Here is an 18,507-nt window from a genome sequence, read left to right as displayed (position 1 = left end):
AGGGAGCTGGACTAGATGACCTCTTGACGTCTCTTCCAGGCCTGTTTTTCTGCAACATACCCCTAAATCAAAGAAAAAAGGCGGGGAGGGGGAAGCTAAACCCCAACCCTGTACAGCCACCTGGGATTTGAAGTCTTTGGGAGCCTCAAATATGGACAATATCTGATGTTAAATGAGATCATAAGGAGCAGCGAGAAAGCAAATGTTGACCAAGTGTAGAAGAGTTTGGGCCACCTGCCGTGTGTGCTGGTTCATCTTTGCACAAAGTCACTCTTTGGTTGTTTGCCCTGAAGAAGGGAAACAAAAAGAGGATTTGGATTCCTAGCACTGGAAGCCCTTTGAAATTCACATTTAGATACTATATTGTGATCATTCGCCCTCAAGGAATCGTAGTGCGAAACTGCAGGAAACATCCAGAAAGCAACGGCCAGCAATGGCTGACAACAAGAAGAGAGGTAACGTTTTCAGAAGGCACGTCCACACGGTCATTAACGTGCAGTAGTTACTGCGCATTAAATTAGGAACTTGGATAACCAAGTACTAAATCAAAGCACAGTAATTTGTGCTACTGCGCAGTAGTACACGGGTTTTTAGTGACACTTACTGCACAGTAGCCTAATACCACTGTGCAGTAGCACTTTAGCATGGTTTTTGCTTGGTGTTATTAGGCTACTGTGCAGTTAGCGTCTTGTGTAGACGTGCCCAGAGGCAACTAAATGAAGCCTAAGTTTTGTTCTCCAACGTTACCTGGATATTTGGAGACTATGAGGGAGATTCCTTAGTCACTTGGATGCTACTGAAATGTTACGGAGGGTCCTCAGATTGGTTTTTAAAAGCCCCTTATACAAAGTAATTAAAAAAAAAAAGGTGAGTACATTAAAATCTACATAGTGCATTAAATCCAGGCTTGACCTGCATGGATTCATTTTACCAATAAATGTTATCTTTCTCAAAGGGTTGCTTGAATTAGGCTGGTAACATACACGCTCTTATGTCCAGACAAGGTCCAAGAGCAGGATAACCCGATGCAAGGCCAGGAACCCCACCTCCTCCATCCAAGACAGTGTATGAACAGAAGCTGGCGGGATGCCCTGAACAGGTGTGACCTTGAACTCATACAAGCCTTCTTCTGAATTGGGGCTTAATAGCTTTGCAGGCAGGTGCTCCTCTGGCTTGTGGGGCAGTTTTGGATGGCACAGACTAGCCGTCTGGCCTGCAAGGTTCCCCCTGGGTCTGGAAATTTGGTGGCTGGGGTAGCGGCAGCAATACTGTTCCCTTGCTGCCAAATTTCTGTACACGTGAACTACCCCGTGGGCTGGATAATGTGGCCCGGGGGCTAAATCATGCCAGCACGTGGCTGGACCTGGTATGTGGGATGAGACCAGCACACGGCTGGATCCAGCGCTCAGGATCAGGCCAGCACGAGGCTGGATCCAGCACGTGAAGCCAGGTCGGTGTGCTGTATTGCAGCCACAGACCAACCCCACACCACTTGTCTGGCCCATGAGCTGGAAATTTGGGCACCGCTGTGCTAACATGAGACCACCTAAAAGCCAAACTGACCATTTCTACCTTCTACATCCCAGAAGAGCCAAGAGCCGTCTCAGCGCACAGCACATAAAGCAAGAAAGAAACCAGCTGTTTAAATCACTTGCCATTACAGTAATTAAACAGCTTATTAGTAAAAAAAACCCAAAGTGCAACTTTTTTTGCCCATCCCAGAAGAGGCCTATTTATTACCCCATTGCTTCTGCGGGAAGACGGACATGTCAGGACAAAGAGGAAGCTCGGAAGAACAAAACGTTCCCCCCACCCCCAAAGATTGGGAAATGAAAGTGTCAAAACATTTTATGTGGAGTTACGCGCTCATCTATTTTTAAAGACAGACAGGATTAAATACATCTATATAATGGCAAGAAAAAGAGTTTAAACAACAATAAAAAAAGATTTAGTGGTATTAATAAAGAACTCCCTTAAACCAGCATGTCACCATTAAAGTAATTAATAGGGCGTGTAAGATACTTCAGTGGAAAGTCAGCTGTGTTCAATGAAAGCTTTTTAAGTTTTCACATGACCTCGAGATGGGCAAAGGAGTTTTTATACAGAAGTATCCTCCAAAGGGAAGGGGAGGGGGGGCATTCAAGTCTATAAAAAAGTGATTTTAAATTTTAACACATCTGGAGCAAGTCTGGAATACAAAGGTTAAGAGAATATAAGAAGGGCAATAATTCTATCTGATTAAACTTTTATCTGAAGCGACAGTAAAATATTCAAAATGAATTAAGGTTTTTATTAACAGATGCAGAAGCTCCATAAAAGAGTCTGAAATCTAACTGGCAGAGAGGAAAGGTTTTATGATTTTTTTTTCCTAGATGGAGGTGATATTGCTATAAAACTTTAATCTTATTGCCATGTCAGAGTGAAAGAAAACCTGTCAAGATAATAAAGCAAATTTGGACTTTTTTTTTTAATACAGAGATGGGCTCTTTTCAGCAAAAAAACTCTATGCATACGATCCCTATCTAAATCTATAGCTATATCAGTTTATGAGAAGTGCATATACGGATTATGTGCCCGTACTGTGTGGGAGAACAGTTTTCTCCGTGTGGTTTGGGGAGGGTTGAATTTACTTCCCAGGTACTAAGCCGTGAGTGTGCTTTGTGACCCATTCAAAAGAAGTCCTGATTAAAAAAAAACCTTGCTCTGCAGCACTCTAGACTCTTTAGAGACTATTTAAGCTTTTGTTATACAAAATTAACCCATTTAGCAATGTTTCAGAGCATTTTTTTTAATGTTTAGGTTTGACTCCGCATGCCATCAAGAGCAGCGCTCACTTCTGCAATCAGTCCCATTCGAGGCCTGTGCAGTTAGGCTCAGCACGGTTTGCACAGCGGTGCCTTAGATAGAGGCAGTGAGCTGTGTTAGTCTGAAATCAGGCAGAAAGCAGGGCAGATGTGCACCTTAAAGACTAACTAGATCAGAGATGCTTTGCATCAGCTTTCCGAGGCACTGTGCTTACTTCACAGAACCTGATGAAGTAAACCTGCTGCTTACACAAGTTATTGCTACGCATCTCTGATTTAGTTAGTCAATAAGATGTACATCTACCCTGCCTTCAACTTAGGTTACCACTGCTTTTTAAATCCCTTCATCTTCAAATCCCAGAGAGCAACTACACATGCACTTTAATGTGCATTAAAGCATCACCTAAAAACCTGCGTGTGTTAAAATAGGCGAATGAGCCTTTTCCTAGTACCTCACAATGGAGGTACTAAATTTAATGTGCATTAGCAAAAGCACATGGACGGACACATAGATGCGCCCCTAGTGCCTTAGTTAGGACAAGATCAAGTGCCCACAACTCTGGGTCTAAGTAAGACTTGTACAAGATCTAGATCTCTAGAAATGGCTTAAAACTCTCTTCAATGTACAAAATGCATCCATTTGGGCCTGATCACTTGTGCTGAAGTCAGGGCAATGTCAGCACGGGATTACATGCTGTGCTGAATCTAGGCCGGTCGAGGGAAAGACCAGAGTTTGAGAACCGCAGACCAACCGTCACGCCTCGCCTGATGGGACCGGTCCGGCAAAGACCGGTGGCTTTCTAAACCTGCCTGTAACAGCCAATTGCCGAGGAGAGCAGGATGTCAACCAAATATTTTTCTTTTCGCAACAGAATATAAATATTTGGCAGCACATTTAATTTTAAAAAGTCTAAAAGTTACTCAAATAGATCTGAGAATGTAATGCTACTGTAATGTTAAATTGCCTCCCAAATAAAATATGTCCAGTCACAGATGGCTCACTGATGGAAATATTAAATAACTTTAAAAAAGTGTTGTCTGGCTTTAAACCACATTGCATTTACACAGACACTTCTGCTGGAGGAGCGCCAAGAAAGCGTATTGGTTCAAAAACGTCCTTTAAAAAAAAAGCGACCTCGTAGAAAGCTAGGGTAAAATTCATACTTTGAAAACTCTCTCCTTTTCCCCAGGTTCGTGACCACACCTGAAACTTGATTTTCTTTCACTGCTGCTGCTGTCTGTCTAGTTTTTGAACTTTCTTCCCCTGGGACAAGCCTGGCCCAGTTGCTCGCCGTGTCTTGTTCTCAGTCATTAGCTGGCTTGCTCCTTGTATGAACCATGATTATTTATTTAGATGGACAGAATAGTTTCAACAAAGCCCACGTAAAGAGCCCGGGGCCCCATGACCATCTTTCAGCGATAGACAAATGACCATCCAGCATAAAGGTCATACGGGAATGAGACATGCTGCACCAAGCAGCAGTATTAAATTATTATTGGAAAAGGCTCTTTTCCAATCCTTGGTGCTCGCGGGAACACACCCTTCAGCCTAGCTGAAGCACCTGTCCCTATTCAATGCCTGGCTTTTATGTGGCCACTGGTTTGAAACAATTCAGCAAACCTCCATGTTAATGAAACGGCAGGCCCGTGGATCGAATCCCATTTCTTACCAATTGCAGGAGGGGCCGCAGTCAGGAGAAAATAGTAAAATAGATCCTGCCAATTTTTGACCCCCCAAGCCAGCCCATCTCACTTGCAGAGAGATTCAAGCCAGCAGCAAATCTGCAGAACGGGGCGAAACACGGGATCTCCATGAAAAAACACATGCTGCTCCTGAGCTAACCATTTCTGGGGGAAATCCAAGCCAGGAGATGGCACGCAAACTTCATCACACCACTTTAATGTCCCTTGCTGATCCCACCTACCACACCTGGGTCTGCTATCAGCACTGTAGGAGAGCTCTCTTGACTTCAAGCCAGGGGCTTTGCTGACACTGGTGAGCAGGGATCCTGGTTTTCTCTGATTTAAAACAAAAAAAAATCCTCAATTTTCGGTGTAAAGAAAGTCATCCATGATGCACATTTTCCCCGTGATTAACATGAAACACCTCTAATATATAGATATCTATATAGCAGTATTTCATTTTAATCATGGAAAACTGTAGATTTTGGTTACATGTTTTAAACAAAAAGTTGGGGATTTAAACATTTTTTTTTAATCACAGAAAACCAGGATCCCTGCTGATGAGTGCTAACGAAGAGTCGTGGTGACGGAGCATGCGGCATGCTCTCTGCTGGCAGCAAAAGCTGCTGCGCACACAGCAAACAATAACCTCCTGTCCCTGGCAAAGCTGGGGTTAAGATTTTAGTAGCACGCTCCAGGTCCAATCTGGTCTTCCTTCCATACAAAATGCCCAAGTGGATGATTTACTTTTTCTGTCAATATTAGTCTTGGCACTTCGCTTTGCAATCAGTGCAGCCGAGGGAAAAGCACTTGGAATTTGCTTTTCCCCCCGTGTGTGCTCGCAATGCAGCTTATGATCACTAACCTCCCCCCATCACCAGCCCTGATGGATGTCTTTTCCCTAAACTGGCACTATTATATTTTTTCTAACCAGAAAGCCATCAAGTCCATGAGGCCAAGTGCGTATGAGGGCAAGTTAAAGAGTTCCTTTTATTGCAAACAAGCAGGGTCAAATGCATGTTGTGGAGTAAAGGGTATCTGCGTTGCAGCTGTATTGGTCTGGAGGAAAAAAGAGGTGATATCTTTTATCAGACCAACTAGATTTTTGCAAAAAAAAAAAACTCTTCAATTTGCGGAGTGAAGAGCCAGAGCTGCAGGTGCTAGAGGGAGGATCCATTTACAGGTAAAGCTTTGGCCAAAGCTCCTTATACAGAGGCTTTTACAAGGAAACCCGTTGAAACAGCATTCTGCGGAGGCCAGGCCCGATGCTCCCGCTCTTCCCGGGCAGGCAGCTGCCAGGACAAAGTAGGAGGGCATCTCTGATCACCATTTTCTCTGAAAAAACGGCCCGGAGAAATCCTACCTACTAAATCCATGCTATCAGAGCCAGGCAGCCCTGACTTGGAGAGAATCATTAGCTGGGACTAGCGGAGAGGTGAAAGGCTTTCATTCAACCAGTAGCTCAGGCTACTTGAAGGCTGCTGGTGCTGCGCTAATGTATCAGCCCTGACACAAAGCAATCAAACCTCAACCTTCGCCCCAAATAGGGGGAAAAAAGGGAAAATACCTTCCACCCAACCGTATTCATTCAAGACCTGATTTGCACATCTGCCTGGGATTAGGCACGTAGATATTCTAGCAATGGGAGTGAGGGAGAAGACTACAGTCCAGGGAGTCGGATGGAATCGGACGTGCAAATTACATGCCGGCAGTGATGGCAATCCAGGCCTCGTTACAACGACACGTAACAGGTGAATACAAGCCATCGACAAGATGACTGCTGTATGGCCAGTGAGAGATGCTACCACCCTCCTTGGGCCAATCATCACTTAGCTCTCTCTTGCAAATGACTGTTGATATTACACTCCAGAGCTCTATGCAGGGATCAGGCCCCCCTGGCGCTAGGTGCTGTACATGCATGAAAAGAAAACCCCTGTCTTCAAGTATTGACACTCAAAGAGAAGATGGAGGAGGGATGGCCTTGTTGGGAAAGCCCTCCCTTGTTAGGTCCAAGGTCTGTTCCTGGTTTGGCACCACGTGAGCGTGAAAGCCAGAGTGATCCCTTAGGTGCATGGCCCGAAGCGTGACTCAAAGCCAACAGACTGGGCCCTGGGGCACTGCCAGACGCTGGGTGAGACAGCCCGGGGTGAATATGGCAAGCCAGCAGAGTGATGGAGAGGTAGGAGGGTGCCCGTCTCAGCAGGACAGCCCACTCTGTGGGGGCAAGTCACTCGGCCCACGTGGCTCGTTGCGCTCTGGAGACTCTGGATCTGGCCCGCAGGCTAGCAACCGGGCAGCGGGGGGCGGGTAACTGGAGAGAGGGACGCAAAGTGTTAGGACCATGGAGCTAAGTGAGCACAGCGAGCACTTAGCAGAGCTCACCCCCTAAACACCCACAGGCTCCTGCCCCAAGGATGCAGATGAGGGAGACGCTCCTTTCCAGCAATCTCTGCCATGTCCTCATCACAGTCTTTTCAAGGCAGAAGGCACAGCGTTTCTAAAAGACTACCGAGGCCCATGTTTTGAAGAACAGCCCTTGAGCAGGTGTACAGTCCTGAGACCGTAAAATCCTACGAGTTGTTCAGAAAAGGAGGATGCGCTTTTTATAAGTTATCTAAGGGAATCCATCCCCCAGGGCAAGATGACCGCTCCAAAGGACCTGCTGCAGGGCAGCACATGACCCTGATCTCATCCTATTTCCGTCCTATTGGGAATTCCCGCCCCGCTCCCAAATGCACACACATTTCTGAACAGTACGTATCACGCTGCTCCACTACTCTTAGCTTTATATTTGCAAAATGCACCTAAGTCTAAACCCCCAGGCCTGGGCAGAAAGAGATATCAGAGTTTTCACTGCTTTTTTAGGCGACAGAACTTCCCTGGAACAAAACCTGCTTGCCGACACCCTCCACACACTGCATTAAGGGGCAACTGGTCTGGGCTCTGGAAAAGCATCCGAGATTGGAAATCACTTGTCACAGGGTCCTCCCCGGTGGGAACCTGCCGCCTCCCGGCATCGCCGTCTCTTTGCAGGCAGCATGCGGAGAGGTGAGCACTGCATGGGACAGCGCCAGGTTCAAGCACTGCCACGGAAAGACTGAAATCTCCCTTAGCCCCCCATGAAGCACAGGTGTCTTGTGCTTTCAGGAAGACACTGGAACTAACCGGCAAGCCGTGTTTAGTACATCTTCCTGCTCCTGTGAGCACACAAGTGAGTGAAATCCCTGTAATTCTAGCCCTGGTGTGTTCGGGGTTAAAATGAGAACATTTTTGCTACATTTGCATCAGCTCAGGAACATTCAGATGTAGCAGTTACATTGCAACAGTTTGCATCACTTGTATATAATTTAACAGGGATACTGCTGTATCGCTGGATCCTGATACCCTTGTGACACCTGCAAAGGCTCCTCCTGGTCTCCCCGGGGAGCAGCAGCCCTGCTGGCTGTCTGGAAATGCCCTCGCACAGGGGTTGCACCCGACTTTTTGACTTCCTCCAGGGTAAACTGGGAGCATTTTCAACAAGGTCAGTAATGTCAGATCACCATGGAAGTGCTGGGAGCGCAGAATAAAGGATGCAGGACTTTCCATGGGCCGAGCTGCGAGGGACCCTGCAGCGCGATGTCCCAGCACACTGTGCCGCCTGGTGCGCAGATCACTTCCATTATCATTACAACATCCCGACTGGCAAGGCATCTAGTCTCAGCCTGCAAATCCCCAGCCAAGGTGACCCCATCTTGGCAGGGCCTTGTACTAGGAAGTTTGCCGCTGGCATTTTCCCCGTTGCAGCATCAGCCCATGGACTTCGTGTTCTGTCCTTGTTGGCTAACGAGTTTAATTGGTCCTCGTCCTCTCTGCAATGACCCTGGTGTGCCTCTGCAGAGGAGCTAGCGGGCGTTCCAGCTCATCACCCCACAGTCTCCTGCTTTTTTATAAACGCGGGCCAGAAAAGAAAGAGACAACATACAAAATAACAAAGGGGGGAAAAAATCCCAAGCCCTTTTCATTTTGCCTAGTGACAGAAGATTCATCACGTCCCCTGGCCCCCCAAAGAGCGGCATGATGACTGGGAAGCAAGTGGAGGTGAGCATAACCCCCCTCTATCTCTGCTCAAGGGGGAAGTGGTCAGGAGAGCTGGGGGCTGATGCAGCCATTGCTATTCACACCCCTCTGCGGATGCTGCAGTGGTTCCCACGTGATTCTCCTACCATATAAAAGAGCTGGCGTGCACAACATGCTAGGCATTGCCTCCATCCAGCAAGTCCCAGGAGCATCCATTGTATAATCATAAGATCACAGGACTGGAAGAACCTCATCTTAGGCCAGCCCGCTGCTAAACCATCCCAGTCACGTGTCTGTCTAACCTGCTCTTGAAAATTTCCATAGCTGGAGATGCTGCAACTGCTCTGGATAGCCCGTTCCAGTGCTCGAGCATCCTCAGAGTCAGAAACTTCCTCCTAATCTCCACCGAACATCTCCCTTGCTGCAGCTTGAGGCCATTGCTCCTACTCCTGTCTCCTATGGTCACAAAGAAAAGCCCATCTCCATTCCCTTTGTAGTCGCCTTCCAGTTTTCGAACCATCGACAGGGTTAGCAGCCATTCTGTGCTAACAAAACTCATGCCCAGCCAGTGCAGCCCTGTCCCTGGTCTAGCAATGGCAGGGACAAAGATGGAGGCTCTGAGCCAGCTATAGCCAAGCCTAATAGATCGGGAGCATGGCAGTTCACGCAGCAGAGAGCCGGTGCTTTTGCACACACAGCTTCCAGGCTTATTCTCCACTGCAGAGGTCAAAAGAGCAACGGGTTAACACCAGCCACCCAAGCTGGTGGCATCTGGGAGGCTCAGCGGAGAAGGATGCCGGTCTCTGTGCCATATTCAGAGAGCAAAAACACTCCACCGTGTAAAGAGTGTGCGACTTTTTGTTTGATATTTCTGCTCCAGTTGTCACTTTGAATCCGCACTCTGTGGAAAACAGGCATAATAGTCTTAATGATCCCATTGAGCAGCTTAAATTCAAATTGCGGAGCTCTCGCAACACCATACTGGCAGCACTTTCCATAAATTACCCTCTGATTCAATACGTTGCTTGATAAAAACAAGAATAAAGAGCCTTAAAAAAAAAGGGAGAGAGAAAAGAAAACTTATATCATAACAACAAAAAAATCTTTAAATGGTAGTTTCTCCTTTCTGGTCCAATTTAAATTGTTATACAGTTGCTAAATGAGTGTAATAATCATGGCTTATGTGCGGCAGAATTATTGTTAAAAATAGATCAGATCAGACTGGTACTCTGGTTTCAACGTGCACATATTGAAGGAAGGTGGCTTTGCACAAGTGTTTCACACTTGTGCACAGAAGCGTGAAGGAGGGGGCTTGCACAGGCAACCCCGTTCCGGTCTCACGCTTCAAGTGATGGGGACTTTTGCCATCCTCTCCAGTGGCAGCAGCTGGAGGTGATGAACGTGTCCTCCAAAGCATGCAGAAAACCACCCAGGCTTTCCCAGAACTGTTGACACATGCCACGGCTGGCTCACACCATTCGCTGAACTCCACAAATTTAATCATAATGTGCTGTTTGCATTCAGATACAGCCCAGATAGCACTGAGATCCCAGCTAGATGCTGCACAAACAAAGCAGAAAGAGTTTGCAATCAAGGCAGGCAAAGCGGGAGAATGGCGGGAGAGCGGGGACACGCTTCTCCTGAGTGTGCAACGGAGGAGCTCAGGGAGAGAAAGATCAGGGCCAAGTTTTTAAGAAACATCTACTAGTCATTAGCTTTTAGAAACTGGCAGGCACACAACTCACAATGACGTCTCCTCTTCGGTTCGCGCACCGTGCACTGCCTCTGCCGCCCCAAACCTTTGCCCATTCCTCCTCATCAGCCTCCAGTTGTGAGGGCTGAAGATGTCTGCCTGGCTCAAGGAGGTCTCCTCCTTTCCAGCCATCCCCCTTCCTTAGAGCACCACGCCAGTGGGGCCTGATACCGGGCTATCTCGATGCAGCCACGATGGGAGAAATCCTCAGTGCACTAAACATTTGCAGCATCTTATCAATGTCCGTGGTAATGGCAGGTGCTCAGCACCTGGCAGGACTTGGCTTTCTAGATCCTGTATCCCTGACTCTGACCTTATGGGGACTGCCTGGTGGAAGCAAGGAGAAAAAGTGGGGGGACACTTGCAGGCCCCAGGGAAAGTCATGAGGACATTGGAGAAAACGCCATTTGCAAAACAGTACCATCCCTTGTCAGACCAGTACGTCTGGTTAACCTTGTGTTCCCTCCTTATGATAATACCGGAGCTGGAAAGCAGACAGCTGGCACCGCTCTGACATCTTGCTCTTCAATCTTTTATGACAAGGCTTGCAACGATCCTACCCTCCACCTCACTCTTCCACCAAGCCTGATGCAAGGAAAAACATCTTTTCAGATATTCAAAAGAAGGAAACCAAATGCTTTTGGCAATGCATTTCCTTACGGGGGGGAGAGGGGAGCGGGATACTGATAACATCTTGCAGCCCTGCTGCACGATTCCCAGCTGTAGAGCAGGAGCTCGTTATGTCAGGAGACATTTCAGAAAGATTTTAGCACGGACAAGGGGGTGACATCTGCCTCATGTTAACACTTTCCTCAGCGCACTTGCTTTTACACCAACACAAGTGTCCCACTGGAGAGGCTGCTGGCGCTTTAGCAATAAAATGTATAATTACAAAGCCTGGAGTGTGGGACCGAAGCATGGCAATGGCATTTGCAAGGCATCTGGGGGCTCTAGCCTTTGAAATGCAACGGGCAGACGTCAGAAGCACGTGGCTTACCTTCGGAGACCAGGACTAGAGCTTCCAACAGACACGTGTGCATGGCGAGAAGAACATGGGGTTTTAATATGGTGCAAATGACTCCAGGAAACTTGGGGTCAGACTCTGTTTCAGCATTTTCAGCTAACCGGAAATAGATGTAGAGCGCGGCTGGTCCCAGTGGGGGCAGACGACAGGACAAGGAGCAATGGGCTCAAGCTGCAGCAAGGGACGTTGAGGTTGGGTATTAGGAAAAACTCTCTCGCCCGGAGGGTGGAGAAGCACTGGAACAGGTCACCCAGAGAGGAGGGGAGTCTCCATCCTTGGAGGTTTTGAAGACCCAGGTTGACAAAGCCTTGGCTGGGATGATGGAGTCGGGGCTGGTCCTGCTTGGAGCAGGGGGTTGGACTAGATGTGACCCCCTGAGGTCCCTTCCAGCCCTCATTTACTATTATTTTATTTATAAACCCAGAAAAAAATACGGCTATTTGGCCTCACTGCTGACTACTAGGCAAACCCTTCTTCATTGCAACCTAACCATGGCTTCTCTCCAAGACAAGATGGGAAACACAACTATAAGGAATGCCTGCCAACTCTTAATTGTCTAGAAACTTTTGTAGCCTGTTTGGTTGTTCCCGCTGACCTATCTGTGCAGACATGGTGGGTCACCCAAAGGGAACTATTAGAAGAGCAAAAAGTCACGAGCTCTAAATCTAGACAAGCCAAACACCTTTTTGTCTTCTTTTTTTATGAGGCAGCTGGTTTTAGTGACGTGAGTGCTGGGATGAGAGACATGAATTTCTGGGGTCACAGCAGCAGGCAGTGTAAGTTAGGGTAGCTCTGTTGTGCTCCACTGATTTATGCCAGCTGAGAATCAGACCTCTGCTTTCCAAGCCCGGTTCAGTTACGTGCACTCAAGGCAAGACTTTCCCAGAAACAGAGAATGAGGGTGTGAAGGGGCCTCAGGAGGTCACATGTAGTCCAACATCATCGCAGGCAAGGCTTCGTCTACCTGGCTCTTAAAAACCACCAAGGATGGAGACTGACTCTACCACCTCTCTAGGTAAGCCATTCAAGTGCTTCACCACCTTCCTAATATCCAACCTCAACTTCCCTTGCCGCAGCCTGAGCCCATTGCTCCTTGTCCTGTCATCTGCCCCCACTGAGACCAGCCCAGCTGCAGCCTCTTTGCAGCCCCCCGGCAGGGAGGTGACGGCTGCTATTCAATCCCCCTCGGTCTTCTCTTCTGCAGACTCAATCAGCCCAGTTCCCTCAGCCTCTCCTCACCAGTCCTGTCCCCCAGCCCCACAACCATTTTCATTGCCCTCCACTGGACTCTCTCCCATGTGACCCCATCCTTTCTCAAGTGGGGGGCCCACAGCTGGACACAGGACTCCAGATGTGGCCTCCCCGGTGCCGAATAGAGGGGAGGAATCACTGCCCTCGATCTGCCGGCAGCGCTCCCACCAATGCAGCCCAGGATGCCGGTCACCTTCTTGGCACCGAGCCACCTAATAAGATGGCTCCTGTCCAGCTTCTTGTCCCCTGTCCCCCCAAGTCCTTTTCTGCAGAGCTGCTGCCCAGCCCGTCCCCGCCAGCCTGCCCCGGTGCTGGGGATTGCTCCGTCCTAAGTGCAAGACTTTGCACTTGTCCTTGTTGAACCTCAGGAGATTTCTTTTGGTCCAGGTTGTCGAGGTCTGTAAATGCTAGCCCTACCCTCCGGTGTATCCACTACTCCCCCCAGCTCGGTGTCATCTGCAGACTTGCTGAGGGTGCATCCATCCCATCTTCCAGGTCGCTGATGGAGTTACTGAACAAAACCAGCTGCCGGACCGACCCCTGGGGCACTCCACTGGCACTGGCTGTCAGCTAGACACCAAGCTATTTATTACTACCTTAGAGCTTGGTGACCTACAAGGTTTCACAGGAACCTAGGTGAATTAGAAACCTGAATCAAACTTTCATAAGGGCTTATAGTCAAAGTTTGGGAGCTTTGCAGCTTATAGACCAGGGTGGCCAACCTGTAGAATGGGTGCTGCATGTGGCAGAGGCAGCCTGTGCGTGTGGCATGGAGCAGACTGGGGAGTGTGGCAGGCCAAACAGTGGCAGATAGGGCCAGGAGCAGAAAGCAGAGCAACACATCAGGCAGGGAGCACCAGGGCAGAAGCAGAAACCAGGGGCAGGAGATCAGAGCAGCACCTGGAGAAGATGTGGAGAGTCATCTGTGGCTTGCCTACCCAAAAGTTTGGCCTCTGCTGTATGGACTATTAGTAAGACTAGGGCCTTTCTGAAAGCTGGATTTAGGGAAAATCCAAGAGTTCAATCCCTCAGTTTTGCAAACCCCTCAAGCACTGACTCAAACAGGACTTAAGAAGGTATTGAAAGGTTAAAGTCTCAAAATTACTAAGTGACTTAGGAGCCGATTTCATAACTTCCAAAGCGAGAAACGCACTTTCTAGTCTCGCTGAAAGCTTGTGAGATTTACTCTCCCCATCTTCGTTCCTCGGGTCGACGTTAACGGCTGACAGGCTTCGCTGAGGGAACTTGCAGCTCCACGGTCTCTAGTCTCATGATAACAAAAAGAAGCCCTTCCTGTTTTTACCGCTCCCTCCTTCTTTTGGGAGTCTTTTGTGCCAGGCCCTTAACCAGCTTTGCTGTGCAATGCATAGGTGAATGTTTAAAGGACAGACATTTTTCTGGCTATAAAAAAAGCAGCCATCAAGAGTTTACGCTGCACTCAAATCTGTATAGCGGAACATACTAACGCAGATGCAGCCAGGCAATTATCATTCCTTTATCCCTTAAAAAGATAGAAGATAAATATGAAAGGAAATGAGGAACAGGATCCTTTTGTATTTTCTCTTTTATCCTTTTATCTTCCAATGTAGAAAGTTTACTGAACCTTCGCCAACAATTCACTCAGGCTAATGAAGTGTGTAAGTAATGGGATTAAATAATCTTAAACCGCTATTACAGTGGCTAATGCAGATGTTCTCCCAAACTAAAGCAGATGCGTGAGGAAGAAATCGTTCATGATTTAACCCCCCAAAAAGAGAGGTAGGAACCTCCAAGCTGCCAAAGTAGATTCCAGCTTGAAGTCAATGAGACATTTAACTTCAGGCGATAAAAGCTTGCTCCAAATGCATTACGATGCACCTTGCAACGATTTACTGTCCCCTTGCAACGGCCACCATACGTGCCACAAAATTAACCTTAAAATTTTTATGGCGCAGTAATTTTAATGCTCACAATAAAAGGAGGAAAAAATGGTTTCAAAAGCACATCTTCCGTCACAAAATCAGTTTTGTTTTTAAGGGCCAATTAACAAAGACCAGCCACCGCCGACACTGTATATAAGGCACAACCTTCCCTTATTGCACTCCATATTTCAGCAGTAATGCCAGGCAGCAAAGGCAAGGAATAATGAGAGATTGTTACCATGCTTGGGAATTAATGTTTTGAATAGCAATGAAAGCTGGTCCTCAGGGAACGGCATTCAAAACTTAAGAAGCTATAAATGAGATTCAAACAGCCTCATCCACAAGGCCCTCGGCTCTCCTTCCTCCTCGGCCCAGCATGCTGGGCTTCACCCCTTTCAGGACCTTGCACGGGAAACTCCAAACCGTGGTGGAGATTTTGTTACTACATGACTGGAGCCCCCAACCTGTATGACCCAAGAATAAATACGCTTCTCCAGCGTTTGTTAAAAGACAGCGATGGTACAAAGGCATCTCAGTCTTAGAGACTGACGAAGAAAACCCACTGACACCATCCGTGACTGCCTGCACTTCTCCCTACTCTGAAATGAGGGATCATTATAAAAGACTGCCAAAATATCAAGAGGCTGATTCATTTGCAATAACCGGGCAGCCAGTTTTTGCAGAAGCCCCACAAAAGTCCAGCTCCCCCGCAGCCACCGGTCATTTGATTTTAGCGACTTCTCCAAATCCAAATGCAATGTAAAGATATGAGAAGTGAACCTCAAGAGATGCCTGATGCCAAGGCCTTGGAGCTCAGAGGAAGGACTCCCATTGCCTTCCCGGATCAGGCTGAAGCTTCTGCTACACACTGCAGACTGTGGATGCTGCATTGCATTGCAAAGCTGCTTTGCAAACTTATGTCCTCATCTGTCATCTTACGCTTCCTTCTGCGGGAGTCTTGCCTGCTCAAGGACTTACAAGAGTCAGATTTCCCAGGCTGTAAAGCTTTCCAAAATACGGCTGGTTTCTAAGAGTACCGTTATTTCCATTTCCACTCGACTGGGCACGTCTGCACGAGCGCACATTAGCCTAATAGTGCGGTGGTAAAAAATCATGCTAATAGCTTACTGCACAGTGATATTAGGCTAATGCACAGTAAGCATCACAAAGTAAGTGTGCGTCGGCACTGTTGTGCAGCAGCTCTAGTAACTGCGCATTTAGTTAGTACTTTGTTAAGCAAGTACTAAACTAAATGCACAGTATCTAAGGTGCATTAATGAACATGTAAATGTGCCCACTGTGAGGCTACGTGCACACCCCACGCCCCTCTGCAGCAGTGAAAACCTCGTGTTTTTTGCCAACCAAGTCATACCACCTCTGCTGAGCAGAATAAGCTTGCTCCCGCCATCCAGGGCTTGGCTGGACCCCGAGAATGACTGGCAGGTTAAAAGCTAAACTTTGGAGAAGAGCACAGGTGGGTTAGTCCTCTCTGTATCCAAATGGGCTGGCTCAGTTTTGAGCAGAAGGCATTTCTGCCTGCTGCAGCCTGCAGGAAACCTCGACAGACATTTTGCCTTGGTACAAGCCAGCCACGGTACTCACGATGTAGCAGGGCTCGCAGTAGGCTTTCTTCTCCACCGCGTAGAAAGGCTGGCCCCGGAGCTTGCTGCTGCATGTCATGCAGGTAAAGCAGTTCACGTGGAACACCTGGTCCATCGCGGTGCAGCCGGTGCCTTCGCCCACCACGTTCTCGCCGCAACGAGCGCAACGGCCTGGGGAGGAAAGAAGAGACACCACGTCATGCACGACAGCAACGAACAGATATGAAGGGTGGGAAGGGAGCTCAGGAGGCCACATCTAGTCCAACCCCCTGCTCCAAGCAGGACCAGCCCCGACTCCATCATCCCAGCCTATGTGTTGGGAGGAGAGGGTGCTCTGGGCTTGCGCAGATCCTCTGCGTCACCCCATCAAATCCAGCCCGCAGCAATGGAGCAATCCCTCAGTGCCGACGGAGAGCTGTTTTGTGCTCTCTGCAAAGTGACCCGCTGAGCCTGAACCAGCTCACTGCATCCCCATGCTAGGAACCCGCAACGCAAGGAGACCCCGGGTCGCTGTGCTCACAGCAAAGAGACTACGGATTTGTGTGAGGTTTGCCAGTAGAGCGTTAACGGCAATCCTCACTAGCAGATGCACAGCATACACCATGCAAAGAGCGTTTGCTGGGAGACCTTAAACCTGTTCTCTGCATGAAATAAGTTCCACCAGCAAATGGATTTTGCTGCTGTAACACATCTAGGGTGTTTGTCAGCCTGGCTGCGTCAGTTAGGGGAGAGGTTTTTTTCCAATTCAGCATAACTAAATACTGGCAGCCTAATGGTTGGAAGTTTTGGGAGTACGACACACGGTCTCACTCAACAAGGGCTTCTTGACACTTGAAGGCTAATGCAGATTGTGGCAGATGGGTGAGAATGTAAAGCGCAACGCCTGCTCCTGAATACATTGACATCTGCATGCACTCATTCTTACTCCAGATTAGGCGTGCGCATGCACAGCGGTGTTCGGGAGCAGCAAATCAGGGACAGCTCATCTGCGTGCAGATGACCTCGACAAGGTCTTCAGAAATAGATAGCGCCGCATAAACACAACCACACAATACAGGGTACCATGCGCTCACGCGCGCACACCCTGGCTCAGGCTCGGTGCTTCTTGCTCAACTGCTTTGTGGGCAACGTGGTTTAAAGGGATGGGGGGCAGAGGGGAAGGCTGCTCAGCTCAAGCGGGAAGGGCACCTCCAAGGAGAAGGTGACAGTACAGAAGGAGCTCAAAGCAGTCCTCCATAGGCACACCTCCACCTGACCGCCCTCCACCTGAATGATGCCATCCATCCTGGCCAGCAATGATTGACCTTCTAGCCCAAGTCAGTGTTGGGACTGATTAACTTCTGCAATGCAGCAGACACCTTCAGAGACTAAATGGGATGTATTTGGTAGCCGGGCTGGTCTGGGACAAAAAGAAATGCAAAAATCTAAAACTCTCGATGCAGAAACGACACCTTTTATTAGGAAATCCCCGCCAAAATTAAAAAATCTCTTTTTCTGCAAGCTTTCAGGCTCAAAGGCCCTTCATCATCCTCTGGAAAAATTAAAGATGGTAAAAAGTCCCCAATGCCAGAGAGTAAATGGGCACGTAACAGAACAAGGCAGGGCCTCGGGCTGGATCTGGCCAGTACTTCCAGCTCCCCGAGAGGGGAATTACTGTGTTGTTTCATCTTTGGGCCTTGCGCTGCGCGGTCAGGACGCAGCAGGTGGAGGGGTACGGTCAGGAGGGAGGCTCCCCCCCTCCTCCCTGCCTAGACCGGGCCAAAAGCGCTCAGTGGTCTCCGCGATGCTCGCGCGGTATTGCTGTAATACGAAATGCCGCCTGGGGAGCAGTTAATATCTATATATACACAACACAAGATTGAAAGCCATTAGTGTATTGCTTGACACAGTGTTTTTCCAGAGGGAATATTCTGCAGAAGAATTTATTCTCCCCGGCGTGCCGTTCTGTGATCAGCCAGTATTATTTTTATGAGGCATTTGGACACAGAGCAATGGAGTGTCTATACAAACACTTCTCAACTGGCTTTGTTAACATCCCAATGTAGGGCCTGATTTCCAACCCCCCCAAGCCCACTCTTTCGCCTTACGTTTGAAATGCGAAGACTTCCCATCGGCTCAAAGGAGTCCCTTTCTCTCTGGGTAGTGCAGCCAAAGACAGCACTTCTTTTGTGATGGTTTTGGGTTGGGATATGGTGGGTTCATTTGCCAGATCTGTCTCTGATCCCCTGAGCAAGCCACTCAGCCCCTTCATGAGTCTGTGTCCTCTTTGGGAAGAGGACAGGAAGGCATCTCCTCTCCCTGGGGAGCAGCTTTGAAGATGCAACCTCAAGCAGCTAAGTCGTAGGATCATAGAAAACGAGGGCTGAAGGGACTTCAGGAGGTCACATCTAGTCCAACCCCTTGCTCCAAGCAGGACCAGCCCCAGCCCCAG

General features: G+C 48.4%; 1 protein-coding gene across 2 annotated transcripts in view; it reads right to left on the bottom strand.

The window, feature by feature from the left end:
* LPP (LIM domain containing preferred translocation partner in lipoma) overlaps nucleotides 1–18,507 on the bottom strand; it is a 316,153-nt gene that overhangs the window by 39,419 nt on the left and 258,227 nt on the right. For both annotated transcript variants that reach the window (XM_019532903.1, XM_019532904.1), the window contains one exon: nucleotides 16,078–16,247. In XM_019532903.1, the coding sequence (XP_019388448.1) occupies nucleotides 16,078–16,247 (170 nt within the window). The remainder of the gene's footprint in view (nucleotides 1–16,077; nucleotides 16,248–18,507) is intronic.

This window comes from Crocodylus porosus, unplaced genomic scaffold (assembly GCF_001723895.1).
Source record: "Crocodylus porosus isolate Cpor-Errol unplaced genomic scaffold, CroPor_comp1, whole genome shotgun sequence".
Classification (NCBI taxonomy): domain Eukaryota; kingdom Metazoa; phylum Chordata; order Crocodylia; family Crocodylidae; genus Crocodylus; species Crocodylus porosus.
Note: the sequence above shows the minus strand (reverse complement) of the source record. Positions and strands in the feature narration are given on the sequence as shown.